Source organism: Balaenoptera acutorostrata, chromosome 16, assembly GCF_949987535.1.
Source record: "Balaenoptera acutorostrata chromosome 16, mBalAcu1.1, whole genome shotgun sequence".
NCBI lineage: Eukaryota > Metazoa > Chordata > Mammalia > Artiodactyla > Balaenopteridae > Balaenoptera > Balaenoptera acutorostrata.
Window position 1 is genome coordinate 18,057,221 of NC_080079.1, and position 14,898 is coordinate 18,072,118.

Genomic DNA, 14,898 nt, shown 5'->3' on the forward strand with positions numbered 1-14,898 from the left:
CACTTTCTTTATGAATTTGGACCCCAGGGTCAGAAATAATAGTTCATTTACATGCCAACACCTGACTCCTGTCACTCACAGGCAAAGCTCAGATCTTTCCTCATCTACATTTTTTTTTAATTTAAATTTTTAATTGTGGCAAAATATACTTAATATAAAATTTACCACCTTAACCAATTTTAAGTGTGTAGTTCAATAGGGTTAAATATATTCACATTGTTGAGCAACCAATCTCTACAACTTATCTTGCAAAACTGAAACTCTATACCTATTAAACAGTAGGTACCCAGTTGCCCCTCCCTCAGCCCTTGGCAACCACCCATCTACTTTCTACAAACACTACTTTAGGTACCTCAAATAAATGGAAACATAGTATTTGTCTTTTGTGACTGGCTTATTTCACTTAGCATAATGTTCTCAAGGTTCATCCATGTCAAAACATATGTCAGAATTTCTTGCATTTTTAAGTCTGTATGATATTCCATTGTATGCACACACCACATTTTGTTTATCCATTCATCTGTCGATGGACACTTGGGTTGCTTCCATTTTTTGGTATTGCGAACAATGCTGCTATGATCAAGGGCGTATACATATCTCTTCAAGATCCTGCTTTCAATTCTCTTGGGTATATACCCAGAAGTGGAATTGCTCACCTGTATCTTTTCTACTCCTGTTACTTTCTAATTACTAACAATTTTAACATCAATATCTTTAAATTTATATTCTTAAATTTGCTATAAGGTGGGTGCAGTTGAAACTCAGAGATATAGGAAGAGAAAGCTAAATATTCTCATGAGACAATCAACACAAAGGATCCCTTATATAAATTATTAGTTGAGTTCCTCTTGTCTTTTGGGGGGAAGGGGTATAATGTATCTTTTTAAGACTCTAATAAGAAAGGCTATGAAGCCTATTCCAGAGAAAAATACACATAGAAACACACATCTAAAAATACTGATATAATTTCAGGACATTCATGAGCCCCTGAAGTCCACCCGTGAACATTGCAGTTTAAAGGCTGCAAACTCTGAAAAGGCCCAAAATTGGATTTCAAAATTCTAATAAATGCTAAATACCAATAAATACTATCTAAACTCAAAAAACCACATGATTTGGATCTATTTTGTGAGTCAGGAATCCAACATACCTTCAAGTACATCATTAGCCAGCTCTACAAGCATTTTTAGATCCCCAAGTCTTTGGCACAAGCTCCCAAAGACGATGCACTTAATGCTGACCAAGGTGTGTGGGGGCAACAATAAAAACGACATGAAAACCAGTGTGAAGACCGGTAAGTACAACAAAGGGTGCAATCTGACTCACAAAATCTGTCTCAAGTTTTCCCATTTCTTGCTTGTAGCTTCTCATCCTGTTGCTGTACATTCCTCGACTTTGGGGTGGTATCTCTCGGACTTCCAAATCCATCTGTTCCAACTGGAAGGGTGAGAGAAAAACATGACTTAAACCATATGCTTACTCTTCATGTGACTAGACATTTCGAGCTGAAAGGATTTAATTCCAATTCCTCAGTTTACAACTTGAGGAACCAGACCCAGGGAGTTAACTGCCTGTGGTCAATTGAACACTGGGACTATTTTTGTGCTCCATGTTTGTTAAGGTCAACAAATAGGTACTGAGTGCTTGCCAAGGGACATACCAAAGTGCCAAAGTGTTTACTTTGTCAAGAATTTTTTAAAACTATGTGCATTAAGCCAAACATCCTCAATGATAATGATCTGACTATCCGTGGAGTATCCTATCATTCCACCCAACCGGGTCCGGTCTTCTGACCCCAAACTACCAGAACTATGTGAAGATAAACCAAACCGTTATTTCTACAATTATCCTATGAAATGTCAGCCCAGTCTTAGTCATTTGGTGAAAATTCGCCTCGAAAGTCTTTTCTGATTAGGAAAATCCCATGGCAACCAATATGGGATCTTGAACTCCAGCCTTTTTAACCATGTTGATATGGAATTAAATGGATACAGTAACTTAAAATTACACAAAGCTCACTGAAATCAGAGCAGGGCACTTTATAACAACCTGTCGCGATATAACACTTTGCATACAACACATGAGCATTTAACGGGAGGCAATACAGAAATAGTATGATGGTTAAGAACACAGGCTTTCAAGTCAGACGCCTGCGTTCACAGTTCGCATCATAGGCTACACTGCTTACTAGTCATGCAACCTTGGACAGGCTTCTTAACTTCTCTGGGTCTTACTCTTTCCATTTCTAAAAACAGTACGTCTTTTGTAGGGCAGTTATAAAGATTAAACAGGGTAATTCCTACAATGTGCTTAAGACAGTGTCTTACTTGGTAAACACTAGATTAATGTGAATAACAGGAGTGATGATTACTGATGATGAAGGAGAAATACAGCAAGCATGATACAAGGTATCAGCTGTAGTTTATTTATACTTGGCATTAAAAAATAAAAACCAACAACTACAAGTTGGCTCAGGCCATGTCTAATAAACTCACATCCGAAAATGTTGTCAGATATTTTGCCTTTTAAAGCAAATAATCCTAATAAATTATTTCCATGAACACTATACACTTGGCACTAATAAAACTCTTACTTGTCCAGTGTTAGAGTCTGAGTAACAGCAGTAGAACTCAGATAAACCAAAACACCATGTTTCAATTCACAGGACTTAATTTTTATTAAAAAAAAAAAAAAGATTGTTTTAATTACCCTTGATTTATGCAGTAACCATTTAAATTATTGACATGTCTCAACATAAATGTGAAGTACCAATAAATTAGTTACTCAGCAAGGCAATTATTTAGAGCACTTCTCTGAAATCTTCATTATGTACTTAGTTCTAATAAGGTCGAGCAGGATCATCCAGACAAATCACTGCAAAAGTACATGTAAGAGAAAATCCGAGAGTTAACTACATTTTTGTTTCGGGCATTTTACAAGGACACTTAAAACTAACCAAAAGTAGGTAAGAAAGAAAAAAAGGAAACACACAACAAACACTTTAAATGAAACCAGAAATAAGGCTAATCTGCACTAGTTTCATGTTGTCACAATATTCATGTGACCAATGTCCAGTGGAAGACATGGTTATTATGAGACATGCAGTGTCCAAGAGATTAATGCAAACTGTTCAGCAGAAATACAACTAATCCTAATAAGTAAAATCATAATGAAGTTCTTCTCCCAGCATCCTCATCAAAAGGACAGTATGTAATATAATGATCAGTATCCTTAATAAGGATGTCATCAGAATTAAGTAAATCAGCTGCCTGATCATTTTAAACAGATAGAAACATACCTAAGACAAAACTCTTTATGTTAGTAACAAATGGAGATGACCATAAGCTCCATGGGGGTATAACTCGGTTTTTCTTGGTACAGTGAAACCTTGGTTATCAGGAAACCAGCTTTCTAACATCATCAAGTAAATCAATGTCTCCAAAAGGCAAACCAATGAACCAAAACACAGGTTTTGATGGCAAACAAAACAAAAACACCCGCTACTGAGAACTCAACAAGATAAGAAGTTAACTCAAGATCCAAAGAACTGATCAGTTGTATTACTTATGGTAAGCCTGCCAACCTGAAAGAAGCAGCGTCCCGGTTGGCAGCTATGGTATATAAAAGGCCAGTCTTTTCACGTGAAGGCCAGGAACCATGAGAGAAACAGCTTACTATAAAAAGGAGAGAAAGGAAACAGAAAAGTATTTGGGATAAAAAAAGAAAAAAGAAAACTTTCAAAAGAGAGGCAGACATGAGAAGCTGAGGAGTTAGAACAAAGGTGCCCCTGCAGACACAGTGAGATTAGAAGTAGATCTTACACGGCGAGGAGAGCACGGGCGTTCCGACAGCTAGAAAAGCAGCAGAGCCAGGCAAGACGGAGCAGCAGCTCTGCACCTCGCCTCCTTAGCATCCAGACACCAAGGAAAGGTCTGCGGTGTGATGGGGGCTACAGCCGCCTATTCCTCAGACCCCGCAAAGCAGCAGCCCCCCGGGTATGGTCCTGTTAACAAATGTTACTCAGGCAAATAAGCCTGGGAAGTGCTGCCCCTTAGAGTCCCTTTCTAGAGACTCGTCGCGCCTCGTAGCCTACTTTAGGGTCTAAGAAGGTTCTACAGAAAAATAATAACCAAAAAGAGACCCGGAATTGGAGAATTCTGTTTAAGCTACAGTTTCCCGAACTTGTTTGAACAGGCAACACCAGTTAACAGAAACACGCTTTGGGAAACTGTTGTAAGTTTATCAGTTAGAACACCAAGTAGTACCCTTCAGTATTTAGAAAAGCAACACGCTCATTTAGGACCACAGTGCAGTAAAAAGTTGAATCATACTTGCAATACTTGGCTTTGAAACCAAAAATTAGGACACAATATATTTTAATACTTTTTGCTCCTTGATTTGAGAAGCTAGCTAGAGCTCTGGGTTTAGCATGTCTAAGTACAAATCCTTACTTCACCACTTACTGGGTGTGGGACTTCAGATAAGTTACTTAATCTTCCTAAGCCTCAGTTTCCCCATCTACAAAATGGGGGTAATGACACTCCTCTGTGGGTCTCTCACGCTTCTACATGTCTTGCTGGGCATGCCAAGAATGCAAGGTCCTGACCACTGATTCCCAGGCAGGGAACAATGTTGGGGTAAGAAACAATGTGTCCCTCGGGGCAAAGAGCAGGCTTACTTACAGGCTGCTATAAAGCAGTATGTTCCCCAGGCTCCATGTTCCTCTCCTATAAGATAATCCGCTGTATGTGGAGGCATTCTTCTAGGCAAACATGCATCAGCCCTGTGGGAACTGGGCCTCAGGGAACTGATGCCAGCCTGCTGCAACTTTGGCAGCTGCTTTTGCTGTGACTAATAAAAGCCTTTGGTCTCTGACCTAGGAATCTCTTGTCTTCTATCAGCACCCATGAAATTGTGGTAGGCTCACTTATTCATGAGCAAGTAGGGGAAAATCTCGATCCTTAACAATTTTTGACAAATAGTACCTGTCTCACAGGCTTTTGGTGAAAATTAAATATTAAAAAGCAAGTAATATGCTTAACCCAGTGTCTAGTACCCAGGATGCCTTTAACAAGTGTTAGCTATTTATAACCATTACGAAAAGTATTATGAAGGAATAAAAATTTGAGGTGGACATTTAATGAATCACCTTTACTAAGAAGAATAAAATCCCAAGAAGCGATTAAATTCTCTTCCATCTAAAAACTGATGAATTCTGAATCATGAACTGCTAATCAGTAATGTTTCACATTTCTACAATGAATAAAAGAGACTTAGAGGAAGGCATCAGATTAAACGGCTCTGGCTGTTTTAAATATGTTACCACGTCTACACATACCAGTTCTTTTGCTTCTTCGAGCTGTTTCTCCACATTTGCAACCACCTGCTTCTTCTCATCTGAAACAAACAATAACATCAAGGAATTGCTAAGGATACAGATAAATTTAATATTTAAAAACGTCTATTTTTATGTACCTTTTTTCCTTTCTGGTCAGAGTAGAGAATTACCATTATCAGTCAAACGGCCATATCATTCTCTAGTGGGTTAGGAACTACTATAAGCCACTGATTCTAGGCTATCTGGAAATACATAATCCTATGGAGTACTGAATTAAGAGATGCCATAAGATTTTTAAGAGAAACCAAAAATTATTTTGGTCTTTAGAAGAGACTGTGTCAACAATAGCAGATTTAGTGGTGGCATGAGGAATCCGCAAAGTCATGACTTCAATAAATTGGGAAAAGTGGATTTATGAATACAATTTAAAAGTCACATATAACAACAATTCCTAAAACTGGACAAGTTCTTACAATCCTTTAAAAATAATTACGCTTTCATTAAGAGTTGAGTGTAATGGAAGAAATATTTGAAGTCAGAACTACTGATTCTAACCCCAAAGCCATTACCTACTCATGGTTATGGGATCCTGGGTAAGAAAGAGTTTTTACTGAGACTCAGTCTAAACTGTCTAGAATGGAAATTTAAAGCATCTACTGGATTCTTTTTAGCTCAAATAAGCTGATGCAAGAGAAATTACTTTTAATTTGTGAAGTACTAAGTGTCTGTATGTGATTTTTTTTCAAACTCAACCACAATCAACTTATAACTCAACTATAATTCCTCATTCTGGGAGAGACATGTTCTAACAGACACTTTCAGAAAAATTTTCCCTACCTCCATTCCAAATCAATCAGCCCATTTATTTAGAGATGGCACCTGAGTTTTGCACTAACCTAATTTATTGACCACTTATATTTTTGTCTCCCTAACACCCTTCTCTTCTCAGGCAATGAGCTTCGCTCTTCTGAGGCTCTCCTCTTCACCAAGTAGGTCAATGGGAGATACTCTGTTCTTCTATGACCCTGCCTCTCTGGTCACGGTGACTTGCCAAAGGATGGGCTTCTCTTTCCAGCTGGACTAATACTAGTAGCTCAATCCCTCTGGCTACGTTGGTCTCGGGGGGTGAGGGTGGGATGCGTATAAGATCCAATCAGACTAATCAAAGTCCTGGAGTAACAGGAAAGTCTTTTCCTCTCTCTTGGTAGAGTTATGAGAATGTGAGTCTAGAAGCTGTTGGCATCCACTGCTCTAGCTACAAGGAGCAAGCCAATTTCCAGTGGTTGAGAATGAAAGCCTACATTTACAAAGAAGCAAAGCTGATAGATAGATAGATAAATAGACAGATAGACAGATGAAGATTAAATAGAGTTTGTTAGTTAGTTTCTTGCTCCAGATAACTCTGGAACAGGTTTTACTTGACTTTATCATGGTTTGGTTTTTTGAAACAACACATTTCTTTTTCTTTATTTAAGTTGGCTTTCTGTGACTTGAAACCCAATGACTAATACAACAGACTAGAAAAGTCAGGAAGCTTGAATGGGTACAATACCTAGCAGCTGACTAACTTTTCAGAAGGATAGTTAATATCAAGTGGGGAATCTTTAATAGAAGTTATTATTTTACTAGAATAATAACTAGGTTCTGATAACCTCAACTCCTTCCCTTTGATCACCAACCCCCCCCAAACTAGGGGGTAGCTATCACAGAAAGTGTTTTGTGTGTACTCTAAGAATTTCTCCCTAAGAAAAGTGCACATTTAGAATTAAAATTCAGCTTGATTTTCCCTCTTTGAGAAAGTTAAGCCTACATATGGCCAGATTAAAAATTTAGTATATGACCCCAAATTTACTTGCTTCTGGTACATGTCAATCCATCTAACATCTCCACAAATTATAGTAGAGAACCACACTGTATTTTTGCAATAGTGCAGAACATGAAACAAGACAAGCGTATCCTGGACCAAACCTTTATCTCTAAGCCTGATGTATTTCCAGGACTCCAGATCTTTAACCCCTATGCTTCTGCCCATCTTCACTGTGACTACCTGGCAAACTGCTATTCAAAACTCTCTTCAGAAATCACTACCTCTTTGAAGCTTTTTCTAACCCAACAGAAGAATTAACTACTCACTCTTGCAGAAAACCCCTAGAACCCTTACCTAATCCTCATGATTTATCTCTCACACTTACAGGTCTGATTTATCTTCTACCTCGGAGGCTCTAGGAAGACAGGAACCATGTCTTAGTCCTAAAATTTAGCACAGAGCCTGGCATATAATCAGTTCTCGAAAACTGATGGTAAATGGAATAAATAGTGTAGTCAGTGCAAGAATTTACAAAAGAAGCTATGCTACCAACCACCCTGGTTTCCCTTTTTCCCTACCTGACCCCTTCCCCAACTTAATCTTTCTAAAATGTGGCTCTGATTGGATCACTTGAGCCTAAAAGTCAAGGCCCTCCACATTCCAGACCCAAGCGACCTTTCCAACTTTATTTCCAACTACTAGCTCTCTCGTATGTGCTCTGCATACTAACCAGACAGACTATCCATTACTACCCAAGCACATCTACCCCCCCCCCCACCCTAAGCCGTTGTTCAAGCTACCATTTAGGTTCTTTGGTTGAATATAAGAGAACTGATTCTGGCTAACCTAAGCCAAAAAGGGAATTTATCAGAATAATTCAGGGTGGCTCACAGAATCAATGGAAAAGATGAGTCCCCAAGCTCAGGGAAGACAGTACCCAGGGTGGCTCAGGAAACCAAGGGAGCAGGAACTCACTGACAGTCTCTGCAGAAGGAGAGTTAAAATTCCAATTCCTGGCAAAAATTCACTGAATGTCCTCGCTTGGGTAAAGTGTTCACCTCTTGACCTGGACAGGGCATGGCAGCCTGTCGGCTCCACCAAGACTGGGTTTAGGGGGTTCCTGAATGGAAAATCAAGGAGCTGCTGTCGTAAGATAGAATGGGGGATTCTGAGCCTTCCGAAACAACAGAAACCCACTGCTTGCAACTCGTACACTCTTTCCCCGTTTTTGTCAGCTAAATCCCACCATCCTTCCAGGTGACCTCCTGGAACAGGATCTATCTCCTCTGAATTCCTAGGCCTCTGTGCTCTGCCCTAGCATCCCTGATGATCACTAGAAATTGGTTCCTGTAGTTTTCCCTTCAGCCTCATTTCCAGCTCCTTGAAGGCAGGGACCACTCTTGACACATGTTTGTCATAATTTTGTAGTTAGCATAGAGAGCTGTACACAATAGGTGCTCACTAAGTGTTTACTGAATGAATCAGTCAGTCCTAGCATTCAGCAACACATTTGTTATGCACAGAGAAACAGAAAAAGAAAAATTGTATCAGTGAGGACTGGGGCAAATCTTCCCACTTAGAATGGCAAGTTTCCCTTTATGAATGAAATAATGTTAAAACAAAGCCATTCTAGAATGATCCTTGTGATAAAGGACTAGAGTTGGAGATATCAGTATGAATTCATGTTTAGCTTACTATAAATATAGATGGTTTCATATATAAAATTTTATCAATATGTATATATACATGAGTTAGTATATACACATTTCCCCTTGCTCTGTGAGCTGAAAGGGCCCAGAACCAATAATACCTCAGTACCAATAAGCACACCTAGTGTCCAGATCTTGGTTTCTAACACCATTTTTCAATAAAAGGAATTAGGATTCCGTGGAGAAATGGCTGGTGATTCTAGGACTGGTGTAGGAAAAATACAAGATGATCCTGGAGTACCTTATAATATCAGAAAGTATGAAAGTGTTAAAAAGGGGGAAAAAACCCCCCACAATGATGGGAGTATAGCAAAAGGACACAAAAGCCAGATGGAAGGGCTTCCAATGGTCAAAGCTGGCATAATCTGAGCAACAAAATAAAGTGGTATTAGAATATAACATGAAGTATTTAATAAACGAGTCCATGGATATGACTGACTGAATTAATAAGTGGAGGAGAATAGACAAATCTTTCCTGTATAGAAGAATTCCAAATAATTTACCTAAATACTCAGCCCTCAAGAAGGCGGAGCATGACTCCCTACTCCTTAAGTGTGGGCTGTGCCTGTGATTTCCTTCCAAACAGCACGGAAAGGAGGAAAAGAGTAACTTTATAGTGGAGGAACCTGACACATAATAGCTCAGCCAGGTGATCAAAGTTAACATCAGGAGTGATAAGTTACCTTACAGTGTGTACTCTTGATGTGATGTGATGAAAATAGTGCTTAACCTCTGTGGTCTTCCTCTCAAAAACCTAGAACCCGAGTCTAATGATGAGAAAAACATCAGGCAAATTCCAACTGAGGAACATTCTATAAAATATCTGATCAGTACTCCTCTAAACTGTAAAGTCATCAAAAATAAGGAAAGGGCTGTGAAATTGTCACAACTAAGAGGAACCTGAGGAGCCATGACTACTAAATGTTTTGTAGTACCCTGAACTGGATCCTAGAATAGTAAAAGGACATTAGGTAAAAAACTAAGGAAATCTGAATAAAGTATGGACTTCAGTTAATAATAAGTATCAATATGGGTTCACTGGCTGCAACCAATGTATCATATTAATGTAAGATGTTAACAATAGAGGAAACTGGGCATGGAGTATATAGGGATTCTCTGTATTATCTTTGTGATTTTTCTGTAAATCTAAACCTGTTCTAAAATTAAAAGTTTGTTGTTGTTTTTTTAATCAATGAAGCTATTACTTAGGTTAACTAAATTGTTTAAGGGAGAGAGGATCCTCTGGGATTAGAGTGTGGGTATGTGTGCGTGTGTGTATATGCCTAACTCAAGTCCTACCCACTCTACTTCAACTCATTCTGTACCTGAGTTCCTGAATTAGGTCTGGAACCATCTCTTCAACTCTAATTTTATAGAACAACAGAAATGTAATACACGCGAGTCACATAATGTAATTTTAAATTTTCTAGTAGCCACATTTCAAAAAGTAAAAAGGAACAAGAGAAATTCATTTTAATATATACATTTTTTTAGTTTTAATAATATTTAACTCAATATATCCAAAACATTATCATTTCACTATGTGGCAACAGCCGCATTTCAAGTGCTCAATAGCTACACATCAACATTACAGCTCCAGAGCCACGTATGTTTTAAGCAAACCACAGTATTCATAAATAAAAGCAGATTCTTCTGAATCCTCTGACTACAACCACTTTGCAAAGGCAAGAGAGAATCATGGAACAATGCTATGGCTTCTTCCATACACGGCCATGTCTAGATGGTGTCCAAAAGCCTCCAGGGCTTGGCATAACCAATCAGTTAGACTGAAGCATTTCCTTCCAGAAAGGACACCTGTCTTGCCCCACCACTTCTACTTCTCCCCCTGACTCCCTCTTTGATATCCTGAGTTCAAAGCCCCATTCCAAGTCCACATCCCGAAGTCCCTAATCACTCATCTCCCCTCAAATGTAGGTGTTCATCAAGAGAGATTCACCCAACTCTAGTCTAGCACAGAAAGGAAGCAAAATTGAGGTCCAAGGTTCCTTTAGGAGTTCAACTAACATCACAAAGTCTGAGAAGCTGGGTCCTGACTAACCCTACAGCTGTTGTCTCCACCAGCAGCAGTATCACTAGTGGCTAATTTATCATGTACTTTCTCTGGGGAGAAAAAAAAGTGTGCTAGGGTGTTATATGCTTTGTTTCATTTGATTTTTACAACACTGTAAGGTTGAAACTATTATCCCCTACCCCCGATTTTCCAGGTGGAGGAGACAGGCTTAGAGAGGCTAGGCTATTTGCTCAAGACTGCACATCTAGTAAGCAGCAGAGCTGGGATTCTAAACAGATCTGATGCCATGTGTGAACTGTTAATCAATTTGCCATAATGCCTTTCTTGGTATTTCTGACTATATCTACAAAATGATAGGCTTCATAACAGACCATTTATCTCTCTGTTCATGGTGAGGTAAGCAACTAATTGCAAAAGAACATTTTGTTTAAGATCCTTCAGGAAGCCTGCCTGAGTAACAGAACCTCTGTCCCTAGGAAGTATCCCCCCTCTTAGGATTCATCATCAGAGGAAAAGGAGTGTCACAATTAGTATTAGCAATGGTTTCCACTCATCCATTGTCCTGACTTTACCACAGAATACTAATCATTAAAATCAAAGTTTGAATACAGTGCCATAAGAATATTATTTAAGAAGGGACTGATCTATCTCATCAGTCCAATTACTAAAACTATGTAAAATTCAAACACTTTAGTCTAACAGGAAAGTTTTTTTTTTATTGTTTAAAATGTATCATAGAATAATCAAATTTCTTTTCTAAAATAAAGTTTTAAAATTTCAATCTTTTCTATTCTCTTTGGAAGTAACACTTTAATACACTGTACATGCACAGCAGAGGTAGCACATTGTACATTGCACACACTTAGTTGCAATCAATCCTACCCACTCTACTTCCATTTCAAAGTTAATATTTGGGGGAACAAACTGCTTTGACTGAAAATTTTGCTCCAATTTTTAACCTTCTTAACTCAGGTAAATTCTGGGTCAACCACCAAAGATGCCAGGAAGAGATTATAATTACTTTTATTCATACTGGTTTTTGCCATGGATGTACATATTAATTTGTTAGTCCACAGATATACATCTGAAATTCATAACTACACAGATATATTTTTCATCTTTCTCTATTTATCAACTAGAAACATTATAAAATGAGTAAGTACAAGTAATTATTAAGAGGGGAACCACAGCATTTTCAAGAATTACTATCATTTAATTATTCAAGTCGGTAAGCATTTTTCCAGTGCCAGTTATACAGTCTCCTCTCAATCCTCATGTAGCTGCTGTGTTTGGGCATTACATTATACTGTACCTATAGAGAGTGAAGACCTTTATTTTTAAGGTACTTAATTCAAAGGTTTCCTTCTATGCGGTAGAAATGGTTACATTAAAATACAAAGGTAAGAAAAAAAATCGATTGTAACAAATCTGTTTTCTTGGAATTGGCTGTTACAACTTTGCACCCAGGAATGACTTTGTTACTTTATAGAATAACTTCCCAGTACAAAACCTATTAGCCCAAACAAAAAAATGTTTCCTCAGCTAAAACTATCACAATTAAAAATGAGCAAAAATCCCATGGAAACCACAAATCCTGATATTCTGAGGCTCTGGGACTGAAGTCAAAGGAAGTAGTCTCCAACGACAATGACAACAAAAATCAAGATGATCTTGGGCAGTGGAGGAAAACAGAACTGAAGAGATGAGGTGAGGTGATGTATCATGAAGTGATGAGGCCATCAGCCAATTCGCCACAAAAATCTCCAAGGCAGCAGAGCTTGGTACCTATATGCTACCTTGGTTCTCTCCCCTTGTCCCCTCACTTGGACTCAAACACCTCTTTAAGACACCATCCTCCACCTCCTCCAGAACTAACTGGGATTTCAGGAGATGAGTGGGGTGTAAATTCAGAGATCCTGGCTTGAAGCAAATGTCCCTATTAATAGAAAATAGGTGGGGGTAAGAAAAACAAAGAAGGGACTTCCCTGGTGGTGCAGTGGTTAAGAATCTGCCTGCCAATGCAGGGGACACGGGTTCGATCCCTGGTCTGGGAAGATACCACATGCTGCGGAGCAACTAAGCCCGTGCGCCACAACTACTGAGCCCACGTGCCACAACTACTGAAGCTCACACGCCTAGAGCCCATGCTCCGCAATGAGAAGCCAGCGTACCGCAATGAAGAGCAGCCCCCGCTCACCGCAACTAGAGAAAGCCCGCGTGCAGCAACGAAGACCCAACGGAGCCGTAACTAACTAACTAACTAAATAAATAAATTTATATATTAAAAAAAGAAATAAAGGAAGAAAATTATTTACAAACACAAAAGTTTGGGGGGAGGTAGGGAAAAGGAAAGAGGAATGACAACTTAGGTCCAGCAGAAATTACTGCTGGCATCAAGGATTGACTAACAAGGTGGAGCAAGGAAGTTGCCCACCAGTTCACAGATCAATGAGCACTCCTTTTCCTACACTTTACACCATAGAGCGAAGGTAGATGGTTCAATTTCCCTAAAAAAACTGAGCACCAAAGCCACAACCTTTTCTGTAACTAAATACTCAAATTAAATCTGTATTGAGAGAAAAATAAATCCTAAAACAATGACCTACAGACAAAAATCACAAGACATCCTATTTATGTATCTGTTCATTCACTTAAAACATTTTCCTGAGCCCGTTCTAAATGCCAAGGAAATCAAACATAGCTCCCACCTTCACATAACTGACAGTCCAGTATCGAAAATGAGTTGTGCTAAAACACAAAAACAAACAAAAACAAAACTCTTCTGGATGAAAAATGTGGAATTTTAAAAGTGAGAAAAATTATCCTGTACCAAGTTGTACACAACACTGGGTTATGGATCCCCAGGAAGGATGAAAAATAATAAATGGGGATGGGGGTATGAAAGGTACTAATGATTATAGCAGCTAACAACAAGAAAAGGCTTTACATATGTTAAGTCATTTAATCTTCACAAAAACCCTATGAGAGACGCACAATTCTCTCCATTTTACCAAGAAGGAAAGTTGAGAGAGGTTAAGAAACTTGCCTAAATACAACAACTTCTAAGTGGCAGAGCAGGGATTTGAATCCGGGTACTATGACTCTTAACACTGCTTTGCTGCCTATAATAATAACAACATTACTAACAAAACAACGTTACTGTATGATGTAGACCCGTGATCTGGGTACGTTCACTTATTCTCTTTGGATACTCTCACATCTCTACATTTCACAAACAAACAAAACCCAGCCAAAACTAAGACTCAGAGAAACGTTCCCAAGGTTATACGAGTCACAAGGCAGCGGAGTCCAGATTAGAGCCCAGATGGCTCAGAATTCAAAGGCTCTTTACAGTGCACCCCACAACCCAACATGGATTCTCCCCTTACCCTCAACCAACCTCAAGCATCCCTCTGGGAGGCCCCAACACCACCTCCCTCCAGGCTCGCGCCTCAGAGACACATTTATTCAGGTGTCGTTCCATCGCCCACTGCCCAACCCTCCCGGCTCTCCGGGCCACCCCCGCCCGGCCTGGGCAGGGCTCTCACCAGGCGGGAGTCGGGGGACCCTCGCAATCTTATTGGTGATCTCTGCAGTGAGCACCGCGAAGTCCTGCTCGTAGCCTTCGAAGTCGGACGACATGGCGGCTCCGGAGTGGCCGGGCCGGGCCGGAGCCTAGGTCAGGACTGGGGCTACGCGGGGCAGGAAAAGACGGTGTAGGGACGCGGGAAGCTCCCTCGAGAGCGGAGCAGAGAAGCCGGTACAGCTCCCAGTCAGGCCGCTTCCTGGTTGTTCTTCGCAATCTTGGTCCTCCGGAAGTTGGGCTGGGTGCGATTTTATTTTCCGTGCCGGCTTCAAGATTAAGAAATTCGCTAGGGAAAAGCCCTTCAGTTAGTGCCCCCAAAAGCTTAAAAAATATGCGGGTTCTCGGGAATCACCGAAAGCATTTTTTGCCCCTCCACGTTTTGGAAAGCGGCTCCGGCTTCCCAAGCTACAAGTCAGAGGGGCTTGC

At 39.7% G+C, this 14,898-nt stretch overlaps 1 protein-coding gene across 10 annotated transcripts in view; it reads right to left on the reverse strand.

Annotated features, from left to right (window-relative positions):
- Positions 1–14,809, reverse strand: part of VTI1A (vesicle transport through interaction with t-SNAREs 1A) — a 372,209-nt gene extending 357,400 nt beyond the window's left edge. The window contains exons 1-3 of one of the 10 annotated variants that reach the window (XM_057530932.1): positions 14,435–14,799; positions 5,339–5,397; positions 1,327–1,437 (exon numbers count right to left, since the gene is read on the reverse strand). In XM_057530932.1, the coding sequence (XP_057386915.1) occupies positions 1,327–1,437; positions 5,339–5,397; positions 14,435–14,528 (264 nt within the window). In that variant the 5' untranslated portion in view covers positions 14,529–14,799. Of the gene's footprint in view, positions 1–1,326; positions 1,438–5,338; positions 5,398–14,434 lie in introns of all 10 variants that reach the window. The other 9 variants (XM_007173096.2, XM_007173102.2, XM_007173095.2 and 6 more) reach the window with 9 other exon arrangements.
- Positions 14,810–14,898: the final 89 nt, after the last annotated feature.